A 21,966-nucleotide genomic window follows, 5' to 3' on the forward strand; every position below is an offset into this window, starting at 1 on the left:
TAATCAAATGGAGTTCGATCATTTATATTTTTCAAGAAAATGGTAATACTGGCCTCATCACAACGAAACTGAATTTATGATTTTAATAGACATGAAAAGAGGATAACGGAACAAAAATCACATTATTCACACACGTGAGAAAAGGTTTGAGCAAAATAATTAATATTTAGGGAAGTATTTGACTCCGCATTGCTTTTTAAAATATTTCTTTTTTAATTTAAAATAAAATAAAAAAATAAAATTTGACACCCGATGCCCCAGAAGCTTTGATCTAGAAGCTAACTGACAGTGAATGCTTTCAGTAAAGTTTATAATAAGTCACTAGATGTGCCCTGCATAAAAGTTATTTAATATGTTATTCAACCCCCGTAACATAACACGCGCGACGCCGTTTTTATATTGCGAAAAACTATCACGAGCAAAACAGCGATAGCATTTTCCGCGATAAAAACAACATCGCGCGTATGCTATAATATTCTATGGTCCCCCGTAATAATATAAGTAGAAATGAAGAACAAAGACTCACCAGCCTTTGATAAATAAATAAAACTTGACCCGGCGGTAACTCCATAATTTGGTTATAAGCTCCTACACATGGTCTTAATGGGACATCATAATGACAATGGGTGGTGGCGTCGTGAATATTACGTTACAGGACGTTACGGTCACTCAGCGTAAGTATATAGGAAATGTAGCGGGAGCGATGATTCGGCTCGACCGCCACCAAAGGGAAGATCTTCCGCCAGGCTAGGTGTGATGCCTGGGGAACCGCGGCTCCGACGATGTTGTGTCAAAGGTTGTATTTATGCTCCAATCCATGAAATCTTTGTAATTGCGATTTAGATTCTTCGCTGATATTGGCTGAGCGCGTCAATTTCTTCGCGATGATTGACAGTTGTTGTGTGATTGGATGTTGTGACGTGTGGCGTAGAGATGTCGCCACAGAAATATGCATTTGAATTTTATTGGTACCTTAAACTCTCATATAATCAATTGCGCGTCTCATAGTGGTTCTTACGTCCGCAAAAGGAAAAACCCGTTAATGTTCGTTCCTGCAGCAATTTTGGGAAGTCCTGTTTTAGTGCACACCTAGACGACATATGGAAGCTTTAGGCTTTAATCCCTAGGCAGGTAAAGTCAAATTTGATGTAAATTATACGTACATATACTTATATTTAATCACGTCTTTAACCCTTGCTTAAGGGTCAAACACTCTTGAAAAAACTGATAGGCCATGTCCAGCTTGTCAGTCTTTTTAATACTGTTGGCTTTGTCTACCCGTAAGGCATAAATACGTGATTGTACGTATGTATGTATGTTGTTATTCGTTTCGCACAGGATCCTAAATTAACAAATAAATGTACGATCGCAAATAGGTATATTTGCAGCCAAATGTTTAAATTACAAGTATACATAATGATATTAAATAATCCTTTCCAAACATAACATTTTATCCCATAGGATTGGGGAATGAACTGGATTATTAGGGTATCTTATAATATGGCTAAAAACCCTGAACAGTACTACTGAGCAAGGCCTACTCAGTTGGCCTGTTGACAAGATAAAAAAACAGGATTTACTTCTTTGTTACATCTTCAACTAGGTAACTTAAGTAGGTCTTCAAGGTAGGTAACTAAGGTTATGAAAATGCCTTTCATCAAACAACCAACGGTATGCAAGAATTAGCCAACTATACTCTCTCCTGGCTTTAGAAATGCTATATGAATTTCATGAAGAGTAAAGTGCGAATATGCTTATAAGTATTCCGTTTCAATCAATAATACTAATTTATCAATGAGAAAGTTTGTGGAGTTTGATGGATGGATGTTTGCAACTATTTTCACGCAAAATATACGGAATTATTGAAGTGATTGTGACAACAAACATATGTGACGTCATCTAAATTCGCCACAAAATGGAAAAATTCTAAATCGCGTAAGCAAAGTTTCTTCTGATTGGAGTTTAAAACCAACATCAGCCTCAACATCGTATTGACTGCGGTTCCTCAGGATAGAAGCTAGCTTAGAAAAAAATGCCCCTTGTAGGGTCACGTGTTTATTTCTAACAGGGTAGGCAGAGCTAACAGTCTTGGAAAAACTCGAACACGCCACGTTCAGCTGGATAATTTTCAGATAGTGAAAGGTTGCCAGTTCATTCAATAAGAGAAGAATTCCAATGTATGAACTTTCTTTTTCTTGATTGTCTTTCACGATAAGTTCTTAGAGTTTTCAATTCTACTCGGCAACACGCCCAATTTAATATGTAAACAAAAACAAACTTCACTGAAATCATTTGTGTATTTTTAGTTTCTGGTAATCGCTGAGTCGTTAGTCAATATCATTACTCCATTAATTTAGATCTGAAGTAGGATTGCCATATTTTTACGTTTTTGTTCTAGGTCAAAATATTAATTATTCTATCTCTTCTAAAATCTCAATTCTAATCAAACTCCCTCGTTAACTCCTAGCCTAATTTCAATTCAAAGCCTAACAGCTGTACATGGTCTATCAGTCTTTCAAGACTGCTGGCTCTGTCTACCCCGCAAAGGATATACACGTGATTATATGAATGAATGACTTTTTCACTTTTGCATTTGAATATTTATACGTTATTATATCTTCAACTGTGGTTTATATGTTAGCATAATACAATAGGTAAAATCGATACGAGAGTGAAGCCACGGGCGGATTAGATGATTTTTTAGATGGGCGCAACCACGCTAAAATCTTGTTCGTGTGTCAGTTTGTAGGGATGAAAGTAATGGATAATGGCAAAACCGATAAACAAATAAAAGTTAGGAAAATAACAAAACTTGGGAGAAAACAATGGAATTAGGTGCACGATGTATTCCTATTTTATTTATACTGTTACTGTTAAGATGGTCGGTCATCAAATAATTGTCGGAAATTCAGCTCGGACTAAGTAAATGTTATTACTGCGTAAATCTTGATACAGCAAAAATTGTTTTTAGACAATTCTCTATTAGATATCTTGTAACAATTATTATTTTAGGAAATCCTCTCATAAATTTGAAATGTCTGTCAATTATTGCGAGTAGATGGCAGTTAGTGGGCTATCAATAAATTTCCACTTTTGTCAAACTAGCGTTCCCATGGGAATTTCGGGAGATCCTCTCTCAGTGCACCCTTAGCCCTCATAAAATTTCTATCTAGACTTAGCGGTTTACACAGCACGTTACATGTCAGTTAAGTCACTTAGTAATAAAATAAAAAGAGCTTTAGGTATATATATAGGCATTTCTAGCCTTACTGTAATATGACAAAAGTTAAGTATATACATATATATTTAGTGGAAAGGTATTACTACTTTTTATTGAATTATCAAGTTCCTTTATTGTTTGCCGGTTGACTGGAAGAGACCCCTTCATGGGATAAGTCTGCCATTGCAAATGATTTGTTTCTTTTATAACTATGTACTATTTTCTTGTTACTGTGTCAATTTCTATGCAATAAAGATATTACAAACAAACAAACAAATGTACTACACATATATTTTTTTTTCAACTGGGTTAAATCCGATTTTTATCTTACCATGTGGTAACCCTTATCAGAGTACTGACGGGTACACTTTAACGTAGATCAAAAATAAATGGTTAACCTTCAATCGGAATGGGTGCCGTCAGTCCGCGATTGAATTACTAAGGCCGAATTGATTTATTTGTAGCGGGAGCCGGTGAAAGAGCGGTTAAGGTATCAGATTCTTAAGCGTACGCATAATAAGGTAAGGGTTCGAATCCTATCGTGTGATTATGACTGAGTTGGTTAACATGGGGAGAATAATTAAAGCATATTGTTAAGTAGGTACCTGATGATTTCGACCTCGTTTGCTGGCTATAAGTTATAACAAAAAAAAGTTTAATTCGCATCAGTCCAGTAATTTCGATGATTTGCGTGGTAAACAATTAGAGATCGTTTAATTTCTTTTATTCTTTATTGCACATAAATTTAGATAAATAAATATATATGGGAAAATATAAATAAAGTTACAAGATTTATTTATTTATTCAATACATCTTTACAAGCTAACGGATATTACATCCAAAATGCTTACAAGATAATTTTTTAATAAAAATACACATTTAATATTGGAATAATGACACTAAAATAACATAATTAATTATTATGATATTACGTAAAGGTCAGTAGTATTGAATATAGTAATATATCAAGATATAGTACATAGTTATTGAAACAAATAAAGTTGCTGCAGGAAAATGTGTATAAAATATTATGTTATTTATTCTTCCAAATCTTTTAATGTTTTCGGATTTAAATAACAGTCAGGCTACAATTTATATACAGTCGAAGCCAAATAGTCGATACTATTTTACTTACAGGGTCAGTATAAAGTACAAAAGGACATATAAATAGAATATCTTTCAGCGCCTTATCAATCGTGAACACAAAGAGATTCGAGTGTTTGATAAGATTGCTGACATACTCACTTTATTGGAAAATTGGGGGAATAAACAGACGAATGTTATCTTATATAGTAGCACACGATAAAAAGGTTCAAATTGTTTTATTTTTATTTACTATGATTGTGATTTGTTTCATTTTTACATACATACATACATATGGTCACATCTATATCCCTTGCGGGGTAGACAGGGCAAACAGTGCTGAAAAGACTGAAAGGCCACGTTCAGCTATTAAGCTTAACGAATAAATGATAGAGTTGAGATTCAAACAGTGACAGGTTGCTAACCCATCGCCTAAAAAACAATCCCAAGTTTGTAAGCCTATCCTTTAGTCGCCTTTTACGACATCCATGGGAAAGAGATGGAGTGGTCCTATTCATTTTTGTATTGGTGCCGGGAACCGCACGGCACGTTTTTATGTTTGATAAATAAGTTAATAGTTACAAGTACGGATATTACCTTGCATGAGGTGAGTAAATGTGGATGAAGCGATAGTATGAACAGATCGTGGAGAGAAGTTATTTATGCACCAATTTTGTATGTTTGTACCAAGTTTCGCCAAAATAGGTTCAATGGTTTAACTTTGATGAATTCACATAATAAGAAGCTAACAAACTAACATTGGTATTTACAATATTATTTGGTCATATAGAGTCAATTAAAAACACCTAGAATTAGTTAATTAACGTATTTTTTTATTATTATATTCGTAGTTTAAAACAGACTAGCAACCTGTCACTATTTAAACCTCAGTTATGGAACTATACAGCTGAACGTGGCCTTTCAGTGTTTTCCAGGCTTTTGGGTCTGTTTTCCCCGCAAGGGGTATAGACGTGACTATATAAATGTTACTCAGGTATAACTTAAATTCGTTTTTCATATCGTTTATGTTGAATAGTTTAAATACTATTCATGTAAAATTTCAGTCACTCATAATAATTTAAAATTATTTTGTTACAGGTACAAATTCGTGATTCGGTGATAGTGAAGTGTATAGTGATGGGATAGGATGTACGTGACGATATATCGATAAAATGCGGTGGGTAGTGTTGTTGTTAGTGTGTGCCGGTGCGGTGCACTGTCAGAATTGTAGAGGGGAGGAGAGAATGAGAGATTGCGATGTGTGCGACAAGGACGGAAAGACCTGCACTATCAAAGCTGCTTTGCTTTTGCCGAGGAATACAAATTATGATGCCAATTTATATTCTGTAAGTATTTTTCACTAAACAATAAACAAATTTTTAATTTAATTTAATTCACTGGTAACGCAAGTACCTTTTTGTCAAAAGATCCTGGGTTCGACCCCTGGGTATGAATAAAATCGATTTATTTTTAGCGGTGTGGGTTATAAATTAGATCTAAATGGCTGAGTTGTTATTGTTACCTAGGGAAAAAAATGCACACGCCATACCCTTCTATATTCATTTCTCCCTGATTCATGGGTCTACTGGAAGAGATTTCTATTAAAATAAGAAGCACCTTTGTACTACAATTATTATATTAAATGCTCATGTATATAATATTGTATAATTAAAAAAAATATCAAGGGGGGTAGGTAGGTAATAAGCTAGACGTATTGAAAAGTTGTAGGAAGTCAAAAGCTTTCATTTTGAAAAGAGACATCATAATGATAAAAACTAACCCTATTTTTATACTACACAGGTACAAGCAGTCATGGAGCTAGCTATGCAAGACGTAGCCATTCAGGAGGCTCTGCCCCCGGACGTGAAATTCGAGTGGCTGACGTATGACGTGACGGACTGCGACGCCGCGTACGCAGTCATATCGGCCATCGACGCGTACAACGACTGCGCACACGTCTTCTTCGGCCCCTCCTGCGATTTTGCACTTGGTAAGTAACACAGCAGTGCCGTGTGGTTCCCGGCACCAATAGAAAAAAAATTTAAACCTCAATTGTACGTTTTAGTTTTTTTTGACATTGATGGCTCCATCTACCCCGTAAGGGATAAATACACGACAAAGTTTATAGGTAAACTCTCATCTATTTCGATGTATGTCTTTGTTCGTTACACACCGATATTTATCAACAAAAGGCCAATGTGGCTTTTCTCCAGAACCTTCCATTATTTTGCATTAGGATTTGGCAGAAAGCCGAATGATAAATATTGTCACTACATAAGTGTACAAACAAAGACATAAGGTTACTTAAATTATCAACAAGGAACCATAAACAAAGAAGCAAATAAGAAAATTGCCAGTGGGCACTTTCTTACATTATCCTTATTTATTCTTACTAGCTCTCATGCGTGGCTTCGTTCCAATGGAAATTTTTAGACAAAAGAAACTTCTGCCACTGCATAAAAGAATCCATGTGCTGTGTAACTCTATGTAGGTTTATTATATTTCCGTCCATCTTTAATCAAAATTAGTACTATTAATATTTGAGTTTAATTGTTGAAAACGTAATCCTTTTTTCCTACCTATAGTACTCGAGTTATGCTCTTTTTCGTTGAAATTAGAAAGTACACGGGGGTTAAAATCGATCTGCACACCCAAAATCATTTTCTTATATAAAATGGTCGATACGAATCGATAAATTCGGCACCGCGACCGCTTTACTTACATCGAAGTGGTTAGTGTCATCGGTGTTCAAGTCTTAATGCTCGGGTTTGATTCCCCGAAACTGATAGTTTTATATTTAGTGTTTACTATTTTTTTATGATATTTTCGACGTCTGTCGAGACATTTTAAGACTACATTTTGCAAAACAGATGTTTCTCGCAAGATTCACAGATATATTCTAGATTTGACGCAACCTGTTATATGCAAGAATTAAAGAGATATTTTCTTTATTTATATAAAAGATACCTACTGATATCTGTGAGAGAAATTTATCTAATTTGACCATGTGTGAGTAATAGCTTGGGAAATGTAGTTCCGTCCAGATGAATTAACCATCTGCGTTTCTAATTGCCTTCGGGTCGTAATTTATTGCACACGATAGAGGTGGAAGCGGGTGTGTAGTAAATACAATTATAATGTTAACAGGACAAGATAGGCTTAATATTTGTTTATTTACTATCATTTGCACGAGAAATTCTTATACGTGCAAGAAATGTAGTGTTCGTAGGGAAATTAATGTATGAAAGATATGATTTTAAATCTAAAACAATATTTTGTTCAGAAGTATTTAGATGACTTTATCAAACATACAAACAAAACACAATCGTTTTTTTTTTGTTTGTAAACTCTTTATTGCACATTAAAATAAATATAAGAAATCGTTTTAAGTTTTTTTAGAAAATAAAAAAGATTCATACCCGTGGCTTATTTAGGTGAACTTATTTTGATGAACCAAAGTTTTTAGTGTAATACTTGCTCTCTGCAAATTTTTGTATTTTACAGGAAAAAAATATTAATTTAAACTTCTATTTCTATCTCTTCAAGAGAAAGATTCACTGTTACATTTAAAATTTTTCATACCTGCATTTATTAACTTATTTATTTTGATTACATATGTACATAAATCAGAAAATATATAGAAAAAAAATAATAAAAATAAACTTGGTCATCTGTCTCTGAAACATTTTTTTTGTACACGAAAGATATATACTACAAACAAACAATTTAACGTCGAATGTTAGTGCCGGGTTCACAAAGCTCAGACAGATTACGTTGTCCGAACTAGGTTATATCCTACATAGCTACGTCGGGAGCTTTCTGTCTGAGGAAAACTGTTTGTTGTATGAAACGTTACTGTTTGCTGAAGGCATATAGAAATCGGAATATTATAAGACGATAGAATTGGCATTGGCATTGATAAAAACTGGTCAGCTCCTTTGTATTGAGATTATCAGTGAACTTTTTGTGAGAACGAAGTCGCGGATACCAGCTGGTACAATATAAACGTAATACATAAAGCATGGATTGGAAATTGATAAGATGGGTTTGATGTAGAATTAATTATATGTACATGCTACAATATACATTATAGTAAGTAGGTAATTTATAACGACATTAAGTGGGTCACGTGACTAATGAGGGGTTCCCGAAGGATATGGCGTATATAAACCCAGTAACACGGAATACTAAGTAGTACTAAAAAAGTAATAAAACCTTCTCTATAAAAAGTAACAGGTATGTTATCTATTTATTTATTAACTTTGAGCCTTAAAGCTACAATAAATATGTACATAATTATAATTACCCTTGGCGGGTAGACAGAGCCAACAGTCTCAAACAGCATGAAACTCTATAGAATATAACCATTCCATGTCGTAAAAGGTGACTAAGCGAAAGGTTTATAAGCGTGGGTATTCCGTGTAGACGATGGGCTAGCAACCTGTCACTATTTGAATCTCAATCCCATCATGAAGCCATACAGCTGAAGGTGGCCTTTCAGTCTTTTAGAGACTGTTGGTTCTACCCCGCAAGGAATATAGACGTGACTATATGTATGTATGTAGAAAACATTTAGTAAAAATGTCGAGGTCTCAAAAGAAAATCTACTTAGCAATAAAACGGATTTTCTGAAACTTTCTGCGAGTTTTCGAGATCACTTTATTAGTCCCTCGGGAGCTTGGACGGACAATAAGGTTATTACAAACAGTCCAGATGTTATGATTTTAACTTAAGTATGTTTTACCAAAATAATAAAAACGGGATAAGTCCTTGTGATAACTATGTATGTACTTGTAACCGTGTTAATTTCGGTGCAATAAATATAAAACAAACAAACAAACAATGAATTAATAAATAGTGCCGGGAACCAAACATCTCTTTCCCATGGATGTCGTAAAAGGCGACTAAGGGATAGGCTTACAAACATGGGATTCTTTTTTAGGCGATGGGCGAGCAACCTATCACTACTTGAATCTCAATTCTATCATTAAGCCAAATAGCTAAACGTGGCCATTCAGTCTTTTCAATCCTGTTGGCTGTATCTACCCCGCAAGGGATATAGACGTGACCATATGTATACTATACATGTAATTTATAAATCCCAAGTTATTTTATAAATGCGACAGTAGGTTTGTATATTTGTCAACACATTATGTTCCTGTCCGTAGCCCGGGGCATGCCTATGACCACAATACTGAATTAAGAAGTTTTATAACATTTAGAAGGTTTATACATGAAGCGTCTCGTCGAATGCTGTCTGTGTGATGGAATCTTTTCTATGAAAAATGTTAAAAGTTAAAGTTTACCTTTCATCTACATATATTACATCTACTATTTATGTGCCTAAATCAACTTTAAAATTTATAGAAGACAGTCATCTTAAAAAAATACAATGTACCTTAATATAACTACCTACATACTAAAAATAAAAAAAATATAATTTTCTTTTTTCTGTGTTATGTACAAACTCAGAGCTACTGGACAAATTTCGTTGTTATAAGGCACAGAAAATCAGCTGAAAGTCTTGTCTGTTTCTGACAGGTTACTTTTTTGAAAATATTAACGGGAGCAAAGCCTCGGGCAAAAGCTACTCTTGATTTGAATAAATAGCAGTTTTAAGTATAAAGTAGAAAGAGAATGAAGCCAATAAAACATTTTTTCAGAAGCTCATTTGTAAATTTATCTAGGAGCACTTGACAAAGCCGTATTTATACGGACATCAGTTTTTTCTGAGCAATAAAAAGCTCTAAGGAAACATTTCTCTTTGTTTCGTAGTTTTCAGTTGCTGTAGACATTTTATGTAATTTTGTTTTGCCTTGTCATGTATTTTTGGTTGTAAACAAACTATTTTCTATCTTGGAATAATTTACATACAAATCAATAAACTATAACCTCTACAAACATAAAAATTGGTTATCAATAAAAAAAATTGTAATATTATTAGAAACGCCATGTTAAGATAGTAAATTCAACGTGCAGTAAAAAAAAATAGAAAAAAAATTAAATTAAAAAAAGAGCAGCCATTGTTTTTCTTAAGATATACAGAGATATAATAGACCTTAAAATATTCCCACGGTAACGAAGCCCCGCGCTAAAGTTAGAACATTATTTACAGTGGAAGTATGTAGTCTTTGCATAATGTTCCGGAAAAGAGTCGTGGTATGTTATAGTTAAAACCCATTTTAGTTAAAACTCTTTTTCCCTAGTCAGAACTATTTTTTTACTAAATACTTTTGTTGAAACTACAACAGTTATAACCCGTAACACATCCATATAATTAAATCATCACTCTTAGTTCCTAATTAGGTCGCGCTTCGATAATAAAGTACAGGCCACGCCCTATCACAAAATGTGGGAAAACATAATAATAATAATACATTTTTATTGCACCCATGAATAGACATAATTATCAACATCGCCACGTAATTAGAATTAATACTTAAGGTACCGAAAATTGCTTGAATTTGGCACTTGATCGAAATGAAAATGATTTTTATCCACATTTTCATACACGTGCTGTATTTTATTAATTTTTTATTTATTTAAAACTAAATTAAACTATATTTAAAAAAAGGCGGACTTAATGTTGTTTAGCATTTTCTACCAGTCAAACAGCTGACCAAACAGAAAACCTTAAGTTGGTGATGCGATAAAGTGCACATGCAAACTGCATTCTTTACAAACAAAATACAGAAATACATATAAGATACATTTAATAATAAATACATATACATACATAGAATATCAAATTAGTTTCATATTTATTTTATTGTAATTTTATAAAAAATATAAATTAATAAAAGACAATAAAATATGTTCGTTTCGTTCAACACAAACATTTTGACTAACTATTTATTGTTATTAATTTAGGCTATTCTAAAGTAATACAGGTATAATTGAAAATCCCACACGAGCGAACCCAGCACAAGTCTAGTCAAGATATATTTACCTATTATACACCTTAAAACTTCAGAATTGACGCTGTTTCTATTATGTACTAACACTAATTTGTTATTAATTATGTTCTTTGAAGATAATGGAGGATCTGCCTGTTAATAATTTAAGCTTTCAACCCTCGAGTTTCACTCTTCAATTTTATTTGCTTTAGTTTTGTAAATTGTACTCGGATTTCATTGGGATTTTCTTGGAATTCGTAAATTGAGAATTTACACTTCATAAATATTGTATCCTCTTAATATTATATATGTTTCAAGTGATGAATTAAGTCAATTATATTTATTTTGTTAACAGTTTACAATTATAATTTCAGATTATCTGACTATTCCCATTGGAAACGATAACCGACTATGTATGTAGGCATAATCGCGGGAAAATGCTAGTTTTTAAATATTTATTTGTCTATGCAGAAAGGATAAAATATTCATTAGCACGAATTGGGCATCAATTATGATTATAAAATGCCTGTCAAAATTTAAAGGTAATTTAGATCGCGGTGAACCTTATAACAAACAAGTTCCATCCTGACCCTTGTTGTGGAAACAGCTGGGCCCTGGGCTGGCCGTTAGATAAGAAAGTACCTGGGCGACCGAGCTCAGCTTGTTTTATGTTAACTGTTTAAAATTATACCAGGATAACCATAAAAAATGCCAATATTTTTTATTTTACTAAAAAAAATATCATTGCATATAACTATGAAAGCATGGAACTGACATTAACAGAAACGTTAATTTAATGATAATTTTAACGTTAAAGCGTGGTTTTACAACGAATATCGAACATTTTAAACGAATCGATAAGCTATCCGATTTACATTTGCGATTTCAGTGGAATAAATTATTGCCGTCTTGTTTCCGGCACCAATTGGGGACTTAAATATAGAAAGCAAAAATAATGTCTTTGATTTTTCATCAAAAGCTTTGTTTTACTCAACAACACTACAAAAGTTTGTTACATCAAAATCGGTCCAACAAAAAAAGTAGGCATAGTTTGAATGAACTCAAGGCACGAGTTTAACATATGAACATATTTAAACTGATAAAAGAAATGTGAAAGTGATTTTGTTTGTCCAACTTTCACGTCAAAACTATTGAACTGATCTCCATGAAGTATATCCATACATTAAGTGTGGAGTCTTCTTCCTCCTGGCTTTGTCCCGGGTGCATCTTCACCTCTCTGTAGAGGAGCCCGGGGTATGGCATTTTACCATGAATCCTAGATTGGGTAAGTCAGGTTTTTACACGAAACGACTCCCATCTGACCTCCGCAATCTTTGCAGGTAAACCTTACCCATATTGGATCCATGGTTACACATCCAGTTGCCTGAATGTGCAGGTTTCCTCACGATGCTTTTCCCTCATTCTAAGAGCATCAGTTAGCACTTAATCTACATGACTCAGAAGAGAGTCATTGATACATGGCCTAGGAGGGATTTCAACCTGTGTCTTCATATGCGTATCGAGCATTTTTCTCTCACCGTAAAAGTGGTGTGGAGTATGGAAAAGGATATATTTAAGCGGGCGGGGCCGCGGGCGAATGCTAGTCACCATAACCTCCCTATTTATCTTCACACGCCATTAAATAATTAATTCTTTACATAACGGCCTCAGCTGAATTTCGATGGACTCAATTATAATCCACGCCCGAGGGGACGGCGTTTGTTTTCATTATTCCAAATACTTTCTGAGTATTGATGATAAATTTATAATTCAAATCGATTTTAGTGATAATTTCAGTATAAATAATTCCTCGGTCGGAATTTACTTTATTAGCTGTTGTTGTAAACAAGAGATACAATTAACGATCAATTAATCGATTCCATCATTCGGCCAAACGGCTGAATGTGGCCTGTCAGTCTTTCAAGACTGTTGGCTCTGTCTACCCCGCAAGGGATGTAGACGTTATTATATGAATGGATGGACTATTAACGAACAGTATGATAAACATACATATATCACGTCTTTATCCCGTACGGAGGAGGCAGAGCCGATAGTCTCAAAAAGACTGAAAGGACACGTTAAGCTGTAAGGCTTTATGATGGGATTGTGAGTCAAATAGTGACAGGCTAGCCCATCGTCTAAAAGAATCCCAATTTTATAAACATATCCCTTAGTCGCCTTTTACGATATCTATGTGAAAGACATTCTTTTTTCAATTGGTGCTGGCCTGAATATTATTGAGGTACAGCCATCAAAATAAGTTTGTTCATGTTAAGATATAGTCCGAGTAAAATTTATAGTGGATGTCTCATATATTTTGTCCTTCGGTCGTAAAGTTGCGAATAGATGAGTGTGGCATGTATACTACATTTATGTGGATTTATAACTATAAAGTTCCTCAATACTGTATTTTGGACATAGCCATCTTTCTCCTGGGGGTTTAAGTATGTAACAATGCATGTAAATGTATGTGTCGTGTGATACAAATCTCAATTCTATCAATAAATAAATATATATACGGGACAAATTACACAGATTGAGTTAGCCTCGAAGTAAGTTCGAGACTTTACGAGATACTAACTCAACGATACTACTTATATTTTATAATAAATACTTATATAGATAAACAGCCAAGACCCGGGCCAATCAGAAGAAAGTTCTTTTCTCATCATGTCCTGACCGGGATTCGAACCCGGGACCGCCGGTGCCACAGACAAGCGTACTACCGCTGCGCCACCGAGGCCGTTAAATTACATCACGTTTTAAGAATAAAACACAGAGTGCAACCCGTTTGTCTGAAGTTGCCAGGGGCGATCTTCTGTTTTCTGTGCGCAAAGCGAAGGAAATTAAGACTTAACCTTGTACAAAGTAACACGTCGAGGTGATTTAGTTTAATTAGAATTTACTAAATACAAGACAACCTCCTTCAAATTGAGGAGGGTAATGGGATTCGGAGATTCAGAAATGAAAGACGTGTGTTTGCATAAATACATACATACATATGATCCCGTTTATATCCCTAGCGGGGTAGACAGAGATACCAGTCTTGAAAAGACTGATAGGCCACGCTCAGCTGTTTGGCTTGGTGATAGAATTGAGTTTCAAATAGTGCCGTGTGGTTCCCGGCACTATTACAAAAAAGAATAGGACCACTCCATCTCTTTCCCATGGATGTCGTAAAAGGCGACTAAGGGATAGGCTTATAAACTTAGGAATTCTCTTTTAGGCGATGGGCTAGCAACCTGTCACTATTTGAATCTCGGTTCTATCATTAAGCCAAATAGCTGAACGTGGCCATTCAGTCTTTTCAAGACTGTTGGCTCTGTCTACCCCGCAAGGGATATAGACGTGACCATATGTATGTATGTATGTATGTTCAAATAGTGACAGGTTGCTAGCCCATCGCCTAAAAGAAGAATCCCAAGTTTATAAGCCTATCCCTTAGTCGCCTTTTACGACATCCATGGGAAACAGATGGAGTGGTCCTATTCTTTTTTGTAATGGTGCCAGGAACCACACGGCATATGTAAAAAGTGATTGGCAAACCTATTAACGTACATCTCAAACCACTTAATAGACATTCTAAAATTTGACATGCAGAAAAGTGAAACAATTGATTTACTGGTCAATAACTCTGTGGACTATGGGCAATCAAGTATTTTACAAACAAACAAAAGCATATTCTATATGCTTTGTTGGTTTATGTATCATAGGATAAGATACATACAAATAATCACGTCCTTTGCGGGTTAGACAGAGCCAACAGTCTTGAAAAAACTAATAGGTCACGATCAGCTATTTGGCTCAATAAAAGAATAGAGATTCAAATTGTTAGCCCATCGCCTATAAGAAGAATTCCAAGTTTATAAGTTTCATCTGTGGATGTAACTGTTTGAAGCCCAAATAAGGATAAATAAACGACGATCACAAAAGGTTCAATTTCCATCATGACCTGACCGGGAATTGAACCTTTGATTTGTGGAACAGAGACATTGGTTAGAAAGAGACAAAAGTAATTCCAGAAATAATATCCGATGGCATCGCATTTAAATTACGTGCCAATCATACCGAGCATTCAATTTCCAATTTACGTAATGAAATTATAGGGGTTGGGTCAATCACGCGTCTCATCTAACAATTTCGGGAACACCGTATGCTGAAAAGTACAGCGAACGGCAGATAAATATGACTACAGTTAATACAAACCAAAACCATAGAGGTGTGAGGTTTATCTGTACTTGACTGTACAATATTCTCAGTTTGTTCTAAAGGTTCGACTGGCAGAGAATGCTTCTAAGGCATTAAGTACTACAATAAGAGGATATTGTACATTATTTTAGGTGCAATAATGTTAAAATAACAAAGAAATTACAAATAAAACAAACCTTTGAAATAAAAAAAATAATAATTTTACACGCTAAATATTGGCAGATTCTGCATTTTTTTATTTTCAAAAATGGAACACATTATGGTCGTTCATTGTTTTAGTTAGAATTCAATTCCAATTTCAAATGTTTTTTTTCTGCAGCTATTCAGATAAGAAGGGAACTTATGAATAATGTTCAGCCTACATTCTAGATGTTTTTACAGAATTTTTGACGTTTGTTCATACAAATAAATATTTCATAATAGAACAGAGAATTTTATGTTTGCTCAGTAACGTTATGTCTGTAATAAAAACAGTATTAACCTGTAGGAAACGCAGGGTGTCCTCGTAAACTAGATGTGATTATCTTTTGTTATGTTCTTATTTCACTAGACATTATCAAATGTAAAATATTTGGTAATTTATGAATCGTACTTATACAAATTTATTTAACAACCTTGTAGGCGATGGGTAAACATAACCTAACACTATTTAGTAAGCCAATGCAGTTAAACATGGTTGTTATTATTTTTATGAAATTAAAATTGTTTAATTCATTAATGATTGTAAAAGTAATTTGAATCTTATTTAAATTACTCGAAATTATGGACTATGTTGCCTGAAATAAACATATTTTATTTTTTAACTTTTTTTTATTATTCCTATTATAATTACACTTCCATTTCATATAGATACGATAAATAAACATATAATTTATTCGAAGACAAGTTTTCCTTCTAATTCTTAATTTGTTTCGGGGTAAACTGAAGTCACGACGATAAAAGCTCGAAATAAAAGCTACACTTTGCTTTGAATTATTTCTCCTTTCATATTTTATTGTCAGACCGAGCAACTGTAGACGTTATAAGTACAGTTTTAATTTACAACAAACATCAAACAACGGGATGTTTTGAATTTTAATACTTTTAATTAACTTTATGTAAAATTAATTATTTGCCGTGTGGTCGCTGGCACTTTGAATTTTTTTTACTTTGTTTGTTAAATCTTTATTGCACAAATTTTCACAAGAGATAGTACATAGTTATAACAGAAATAAATCATTTGCAATGGCGATCTTATCCAATGAAGGGATGTCTTCCAGTCGTACTAAGATAATAGGCGCACATTCATTTAATGCAGGCTCCCATACATACTAATCTCTTTCCGGCTTAACCTTGGGTTTCTTCATTAGGCGATGGACTAGTAATCCGTCACTATTTGAATCTCATTTGTATCATAAGGCCAAACAGCTTCGCGTGGCCTATCAGTCTTCTCAAGACTGTTGACTCTGTCTACCCCGCGAGACGTGATTATATGTACGAGTATGTATGTACCGTAATATGGAACAACTCAATAAGACCAGTGGGATAGACGCATAGTTTTTACTAAAGAGCGTTGATGTAATAGTTTGTGTATCTGACTTGTCAGTGAGAGAGCGGTGTTGAATCGGTACCGATAACTCTTTTCCTAGTTGCGTAAATCAGTATGTTTGAATAAAATGCATGTTCTTACAGCGAGGGAAAACATCGTAAGTGAACTTGGATATTCACGCAACTACTTGTGTATGTAACTGTACCTAAAATGGGTTGCGGAGCTCAGATGGGAGTAGATTCTCGTAAAACCTGACTTATCCGATCAAGGATCTAGATCATAGTCGGACTCGGTCTTCTATCGGAGAAAACTGAGTACCTAACAAAGCCCAAAATGCGCTTGTATGAACGCATCTTGTGGAGCAAGGCCCAAAATGCGCTTGTATGAACGCATCTTGTGAAGCAAGGCTCAAAATGTGCTTCTATGAACGCATCTTGTAGAGAAAGATTTAAATAAAGTCCGATTCTAAATGCATGTAATAACCGTCATGGAAATTACACAAACATGCGTACAGATGAGTGGTAATTGTATAAACAAAGCGCTGAAATAAACGCGGTTAGTCACGCGACTTGTAAAGTAACGTAAACTGTTATAGTAACGATGGAACTTTTTGGATAGTCCTGTGTGATTCTCATGATTATTTATTTTACATACATACATATAGCCACGTCTATATCTCTTGCGAGGTAGATAGACTCAACAGTCTTAAAAAGTGTTAGGTCACGTTCAGTTTTTTGACTTCATGTTAGAATTGTTAAGTTTTTCCTATAACAGTCCACAGGCCGTGTGGTTCCCGGGATGTTGGTACAATAGGTCTAGTCCCTCTCTATAGTCAGGCCTTAAGCTCATTATGTTTTCAATTCTTATAGATGTCAAAACATAAAAATCCAATTTATTTTAAAAAATATGTGAAAAATTTACTTTTTAAGCTCAATTAAGGATTGATCCGATACAAAGAAAAAGCGAACAACGAAAACTTTTGAAAGAATGAAAAGACTTCAGCCAAAGTAAGCTTTTTAATAAGGTGAAAAATAAACGACATTCCTTGCAACTTTCATGAAACATACTTTAGAACATTTTCAAAATTATAACAGTAAATTTTATGCTGACTAAGTATTTAAGTTTTGCAGCGGGAATTTCTTCACCTAATACTAGCGACCCGCCAGAGATTCTCTCGATTTGAAGCTCATGCTGATCTATACTAATATTATAAAGCTGAAGAGTTTGTTTGTTTGAACGCACTAATCTCAGGAACTGGTTGAAATTGAAAAAATATTTTTATGTTGAATAGACCATTTATCCATTTATCGAGGAAGGCTTTACAGACATGGACATGGACAGATTACACAGATTGAGTTAGCCTCGAAGTAAGTTCGACACTTGCGTTATGAGATACTTACCCGACGATACTATATTTAACAAAAAAAATCTCGTTTTTTCGTGAAAGAGTAACAAACAACCATACTGACATACTCACAAACTTTCGCATTTATGATATTAGTAGGCTATATTATTATTATCTACTTAGCTCAATTAATACCGACTCTGTACATAGGAAAGCCTAAAATAATTTTTCATTCATTGTAAAATATAACTTATACATATATAGCTCCCCAGCCTTGATAATGATTAAATGTCTAGTTGACTGATCGGCCGTACTGTTTTGATCATTGATCATATATGTTTACAATACTGAACTAACTTCCTAGAGGAAGTGCCAAAAATTCTTACAGGTGCCTGTCGTTCTTCCTCGTGAGTGTGGCCAACACTGTAGACAAATTTTTCAGACCACCTTAAGGCTGTTAGTAATAGACAATAACATTGTATCAAAATGCAACTACTAGCGACACCTAGTCTGTGGTGTGTGAACTAAAACAAAAGTGTCAATATTCTTTATAATAAATAGTCAGTCTGCACTGAATAACCAAACGTGTTTTCTTTAGAGGTTATGGGCCCAGCACGCTTCCACCGCGTACTTCAAAAACTAAAACTTTTCCGTATACTTAAAAAATCGATCTATAGTATCAGGCCTCAATGACAAGACACCATTTGAGTTGTGGCAAGGAACGAAGCCCAATTTGAGCAATATAAGGATCTTTGGCAGTCCAGTCATGGTGCATGTTCCCAAAGAAAGGAGAAACAAATGGGACAAGAAAGCTCGGCAGCATATTCTTGTTGGTTATTCAGAACATGTAAAGGGCTACCGAGTATACAATCCTGTCACCAACCAGGTTACTACAAGCCGAGATGTAGTGGTGATGGAGTCACTAGTGTCAGAAGCAATGCCTGCAACTACAGAAACAATATGGAATGTAGAAGAAAGCTTGGCTGACCCAGTAGGGGATGATCGTTCAGTGGGGGCAGAATGTCTGGAACGATCAGAACTAGATACCGAAGAAAACTCTGACAGTGAATCATCACAGTTGACATGCTATGAAGCTGATGAGACCTACGTTCCTGATTGTTCATCATTGAGCAGCCCAACTCATTCGCCAGAACAGATCTCCGACAGACCGAAGAGGGAGAGACGTAAGCCAGCTAGGTACGATCAGACAGGCTTGTTGGCTACAGAGGATACTGAACTGACAGTGACTGAAGCCTTGAATGGTCCTGAAAGCGAGCAATGGAAGAAGGCAATGGATGAGGAAATGGAGTCGTTCAGGAAGAATGAAGTTTATGAGCTTGTTGATGCTCCAAAAGGGGCTACAATTGTGAAATGTCGTTGGGTGTTAAAGAAAAAGATCAAAAGTGATAGTGAAGTGCAATATCGTGCGCGATTAGTCGCAAAAGGTTTTACCCAAAAACGTGGACTGGACTATAGTGAGACCTTTTCACCAGTGGTGCGACACTCTACATTAAGACTATTGTTTGCAATAAGTGTAAAACTAGGACTGAACATTACTCAGTTAGATGTTAAGACTGCTTATCTAAATGGTCATTTAAATGAGGAAATTTATATGTGTGCCCCTGAAGGTTATGTATCAGAAACATCAGGGAAAGTACTCAAGCTAAAGAAGGCAGTATATGGATTAAAACAATCCGCCTTGGCTTGGTATGAGAGAGTTTCTGATGTATTATGTAAAAATGAGTATAAAAACTGTATACAAGAGCCTTGTTTATTTATAAAGATGTGTAAAGATATAAAGATTATAATAGCTTTGTATGTAGATGACTTTCTCATATTTTCAAATAGTAAGAATGAGGCTGAAAAGTTAAAAGATATTTTAAATTCAGAATTTGAAATCAAAGACTTGGGTGAGGTTAAGCAATATCTAGGTATGAATATTAGTGTTCAGAAAGATTGTAATAAATATGAGATAACTATAGATCAGCAACAGTATATAGAAGAATTATTGTTGAAATTTAATATGAGCGATTGTAGTACAATTGATACACCTATAGAAAATAAATTGAATATACCAAAAGCAGAAAAATGTACAGTAGGACTTAGTTATCAAAAAACTGTTGGGTTGTCTTATGTATCTTGCGGTCATGACAAGACCTGATATCACCTACTCTGTATCTTATTTAAGTCAATTTAATACTTGCTATAGTACTGAACACTGGAACTATGCCAAAAGAGTTCTTAAATATCTAAAAAAGACGAAAAAGTATTGTTTAAAATTTAGTAGTCATGGAGGGGACTTGCAAGGTTTTGTTGACGCTGATTGGGCAAGCGATAACCTAGATAGAAAATCGTATACCGGATTTTGTTTTGTAATGTCGGGTACAGCCATCTCATGGCAGAGTCGGAAGCAGAGAGTTACTGCCCTTTCGAGCACCGAAGCCGAGTATGTCGCGCTCTCTGAAGCCTGTAGGGAGGCTGTATATTTAAGAGAACTATTGTATGAGCTAACTGGATCTTTGTCAACAATTAGGTTGAATTGCGACAATCAAAGTGCATTGAAGATGGCTACAAATCATCAATGTCACAACAGGACAAAACATATTGATGTTAAACATCATTTTGTTAGAGAGACTGTCAATAGTGGAAAAGTAAAAGTCAATTATTTATCTACAAATGAAATGCCGGCAGATTTGTTGACTAAAGGTCTAAGTGCAGTCAAACACTATAAATTTATGGAATCTTTGGGTATATTAAAATTGTAATGTTTAGTTTATTTTGATAAGTGGGGGTGTTGGTAATAGACAATAACATTGTATCAAAATGCAACTACTAGCGACACCTAGTCTGTGGTGTGTGAACTAAAACAAAAGTGTCAATATTCTTTATAATAAATAGTCAGTCTGCACTGAATAACCAAACGTGTTTTCTTTAGAAAGGCATGTGGGTTTGTTATTTTTAGTTTGCGAATAGGGACGTTCTAGAAAAAGGTCAGGTCAAGAGTATCCGAACCCGACCAGCTTGCATGAAAATAATTATGAATCAGGAAGCGAAAGGAGTATGCAGGGATAGTAATAAGTAAAAAGATGTGGTTTCTGCCTCCACCTCTATGAAAGAGGCGTGATTTTATGTATGTATGTATGTACTTTATGAGACGCTTTACCCGAAATTTTCAGATTACTATTTATTTCTGATTCTAAAATAAGGGTATGTCTTTATAGTCTAAAGCTATTAGCAATTAATGTGTAAGGTAAACCCCACATAGGGTTTTAGAAACAAATTCATCATTATCTTATTATTAACATAGTATACAATACAACCATCTAAACATGGTTAGAATTCCTGTATAAGTGTAAGTAAATCTCAAGAAAAGCGTGAAAGGGTTTCCCAAAACAAGGGATAAAAAAATGCTTTCGCATTAATTAATTATTAAGGTTTCATAATTAATAAGTACTATACTATACTATTGCACAAAATACAAATGAATATTATCTATCTAACTATAAAACAATATCTCATATTGCTGACTCCTTATATAACTTTGCAAGTATTATGATATTTTGCTCAAGAAAACTGTTGTCCTCAGAGGGCACAGTACTTCGTGACGTATTGCAATATGGGTCACCTATATCGCATCTTTTGATTTGTAGTTTCCCATTTCCTCACCCTGAGGACCTGAAGGAAT

The 21,966-nt window shown here is 34.6% G+C and overlaps 1 protein-coding gene across 2 annotated transcripts in view; it reads left to right on the top strand.

Annotated features, from left to right (window-relative positions):
• LOC106134440 (atrial natriuretic peptide receptor 1) overlaps nt 1-21,966 on the top strand; it is a 192,675-nt gene that overhangs the window by 19,050 nt on the left and 151,659 nt on the right. For both annotated transcript variants that reach the window (XM_060950032.1, XM_060950031.1), the window contains exons 2-3: nt 5,402-5,649; nt 6,104-6,293. In XM_060950032.1, the coding sequence (XP_060806015.1) occupies nt 5,476-5,649; nt 6,104-6,293 (364 nt within the window). In that variant the 5' untranslated portion in view covers nt 5,402-5,475. The remainder of the gene's footprint in view (nt 1-5,401; nt 5,650-6,103; nt 6,294-21,966) is intronic.

This window comes from Amyelois transitella, chromosome 20 (genome assembly GCF_032362555.1).
Source record: "Amyelois transitella isolate CPQ chromosome 20, ilAmyTran1.1, whole genome shotgun sequence".
In the NCBI taxonomy this organism is placed as follows: domain Eukaryota; kingdom Metazoa; phylum Arthropoda; class Insecta; order Lepidoptera; family Pyralidae; genus Amyelois; species Amyelois transitella.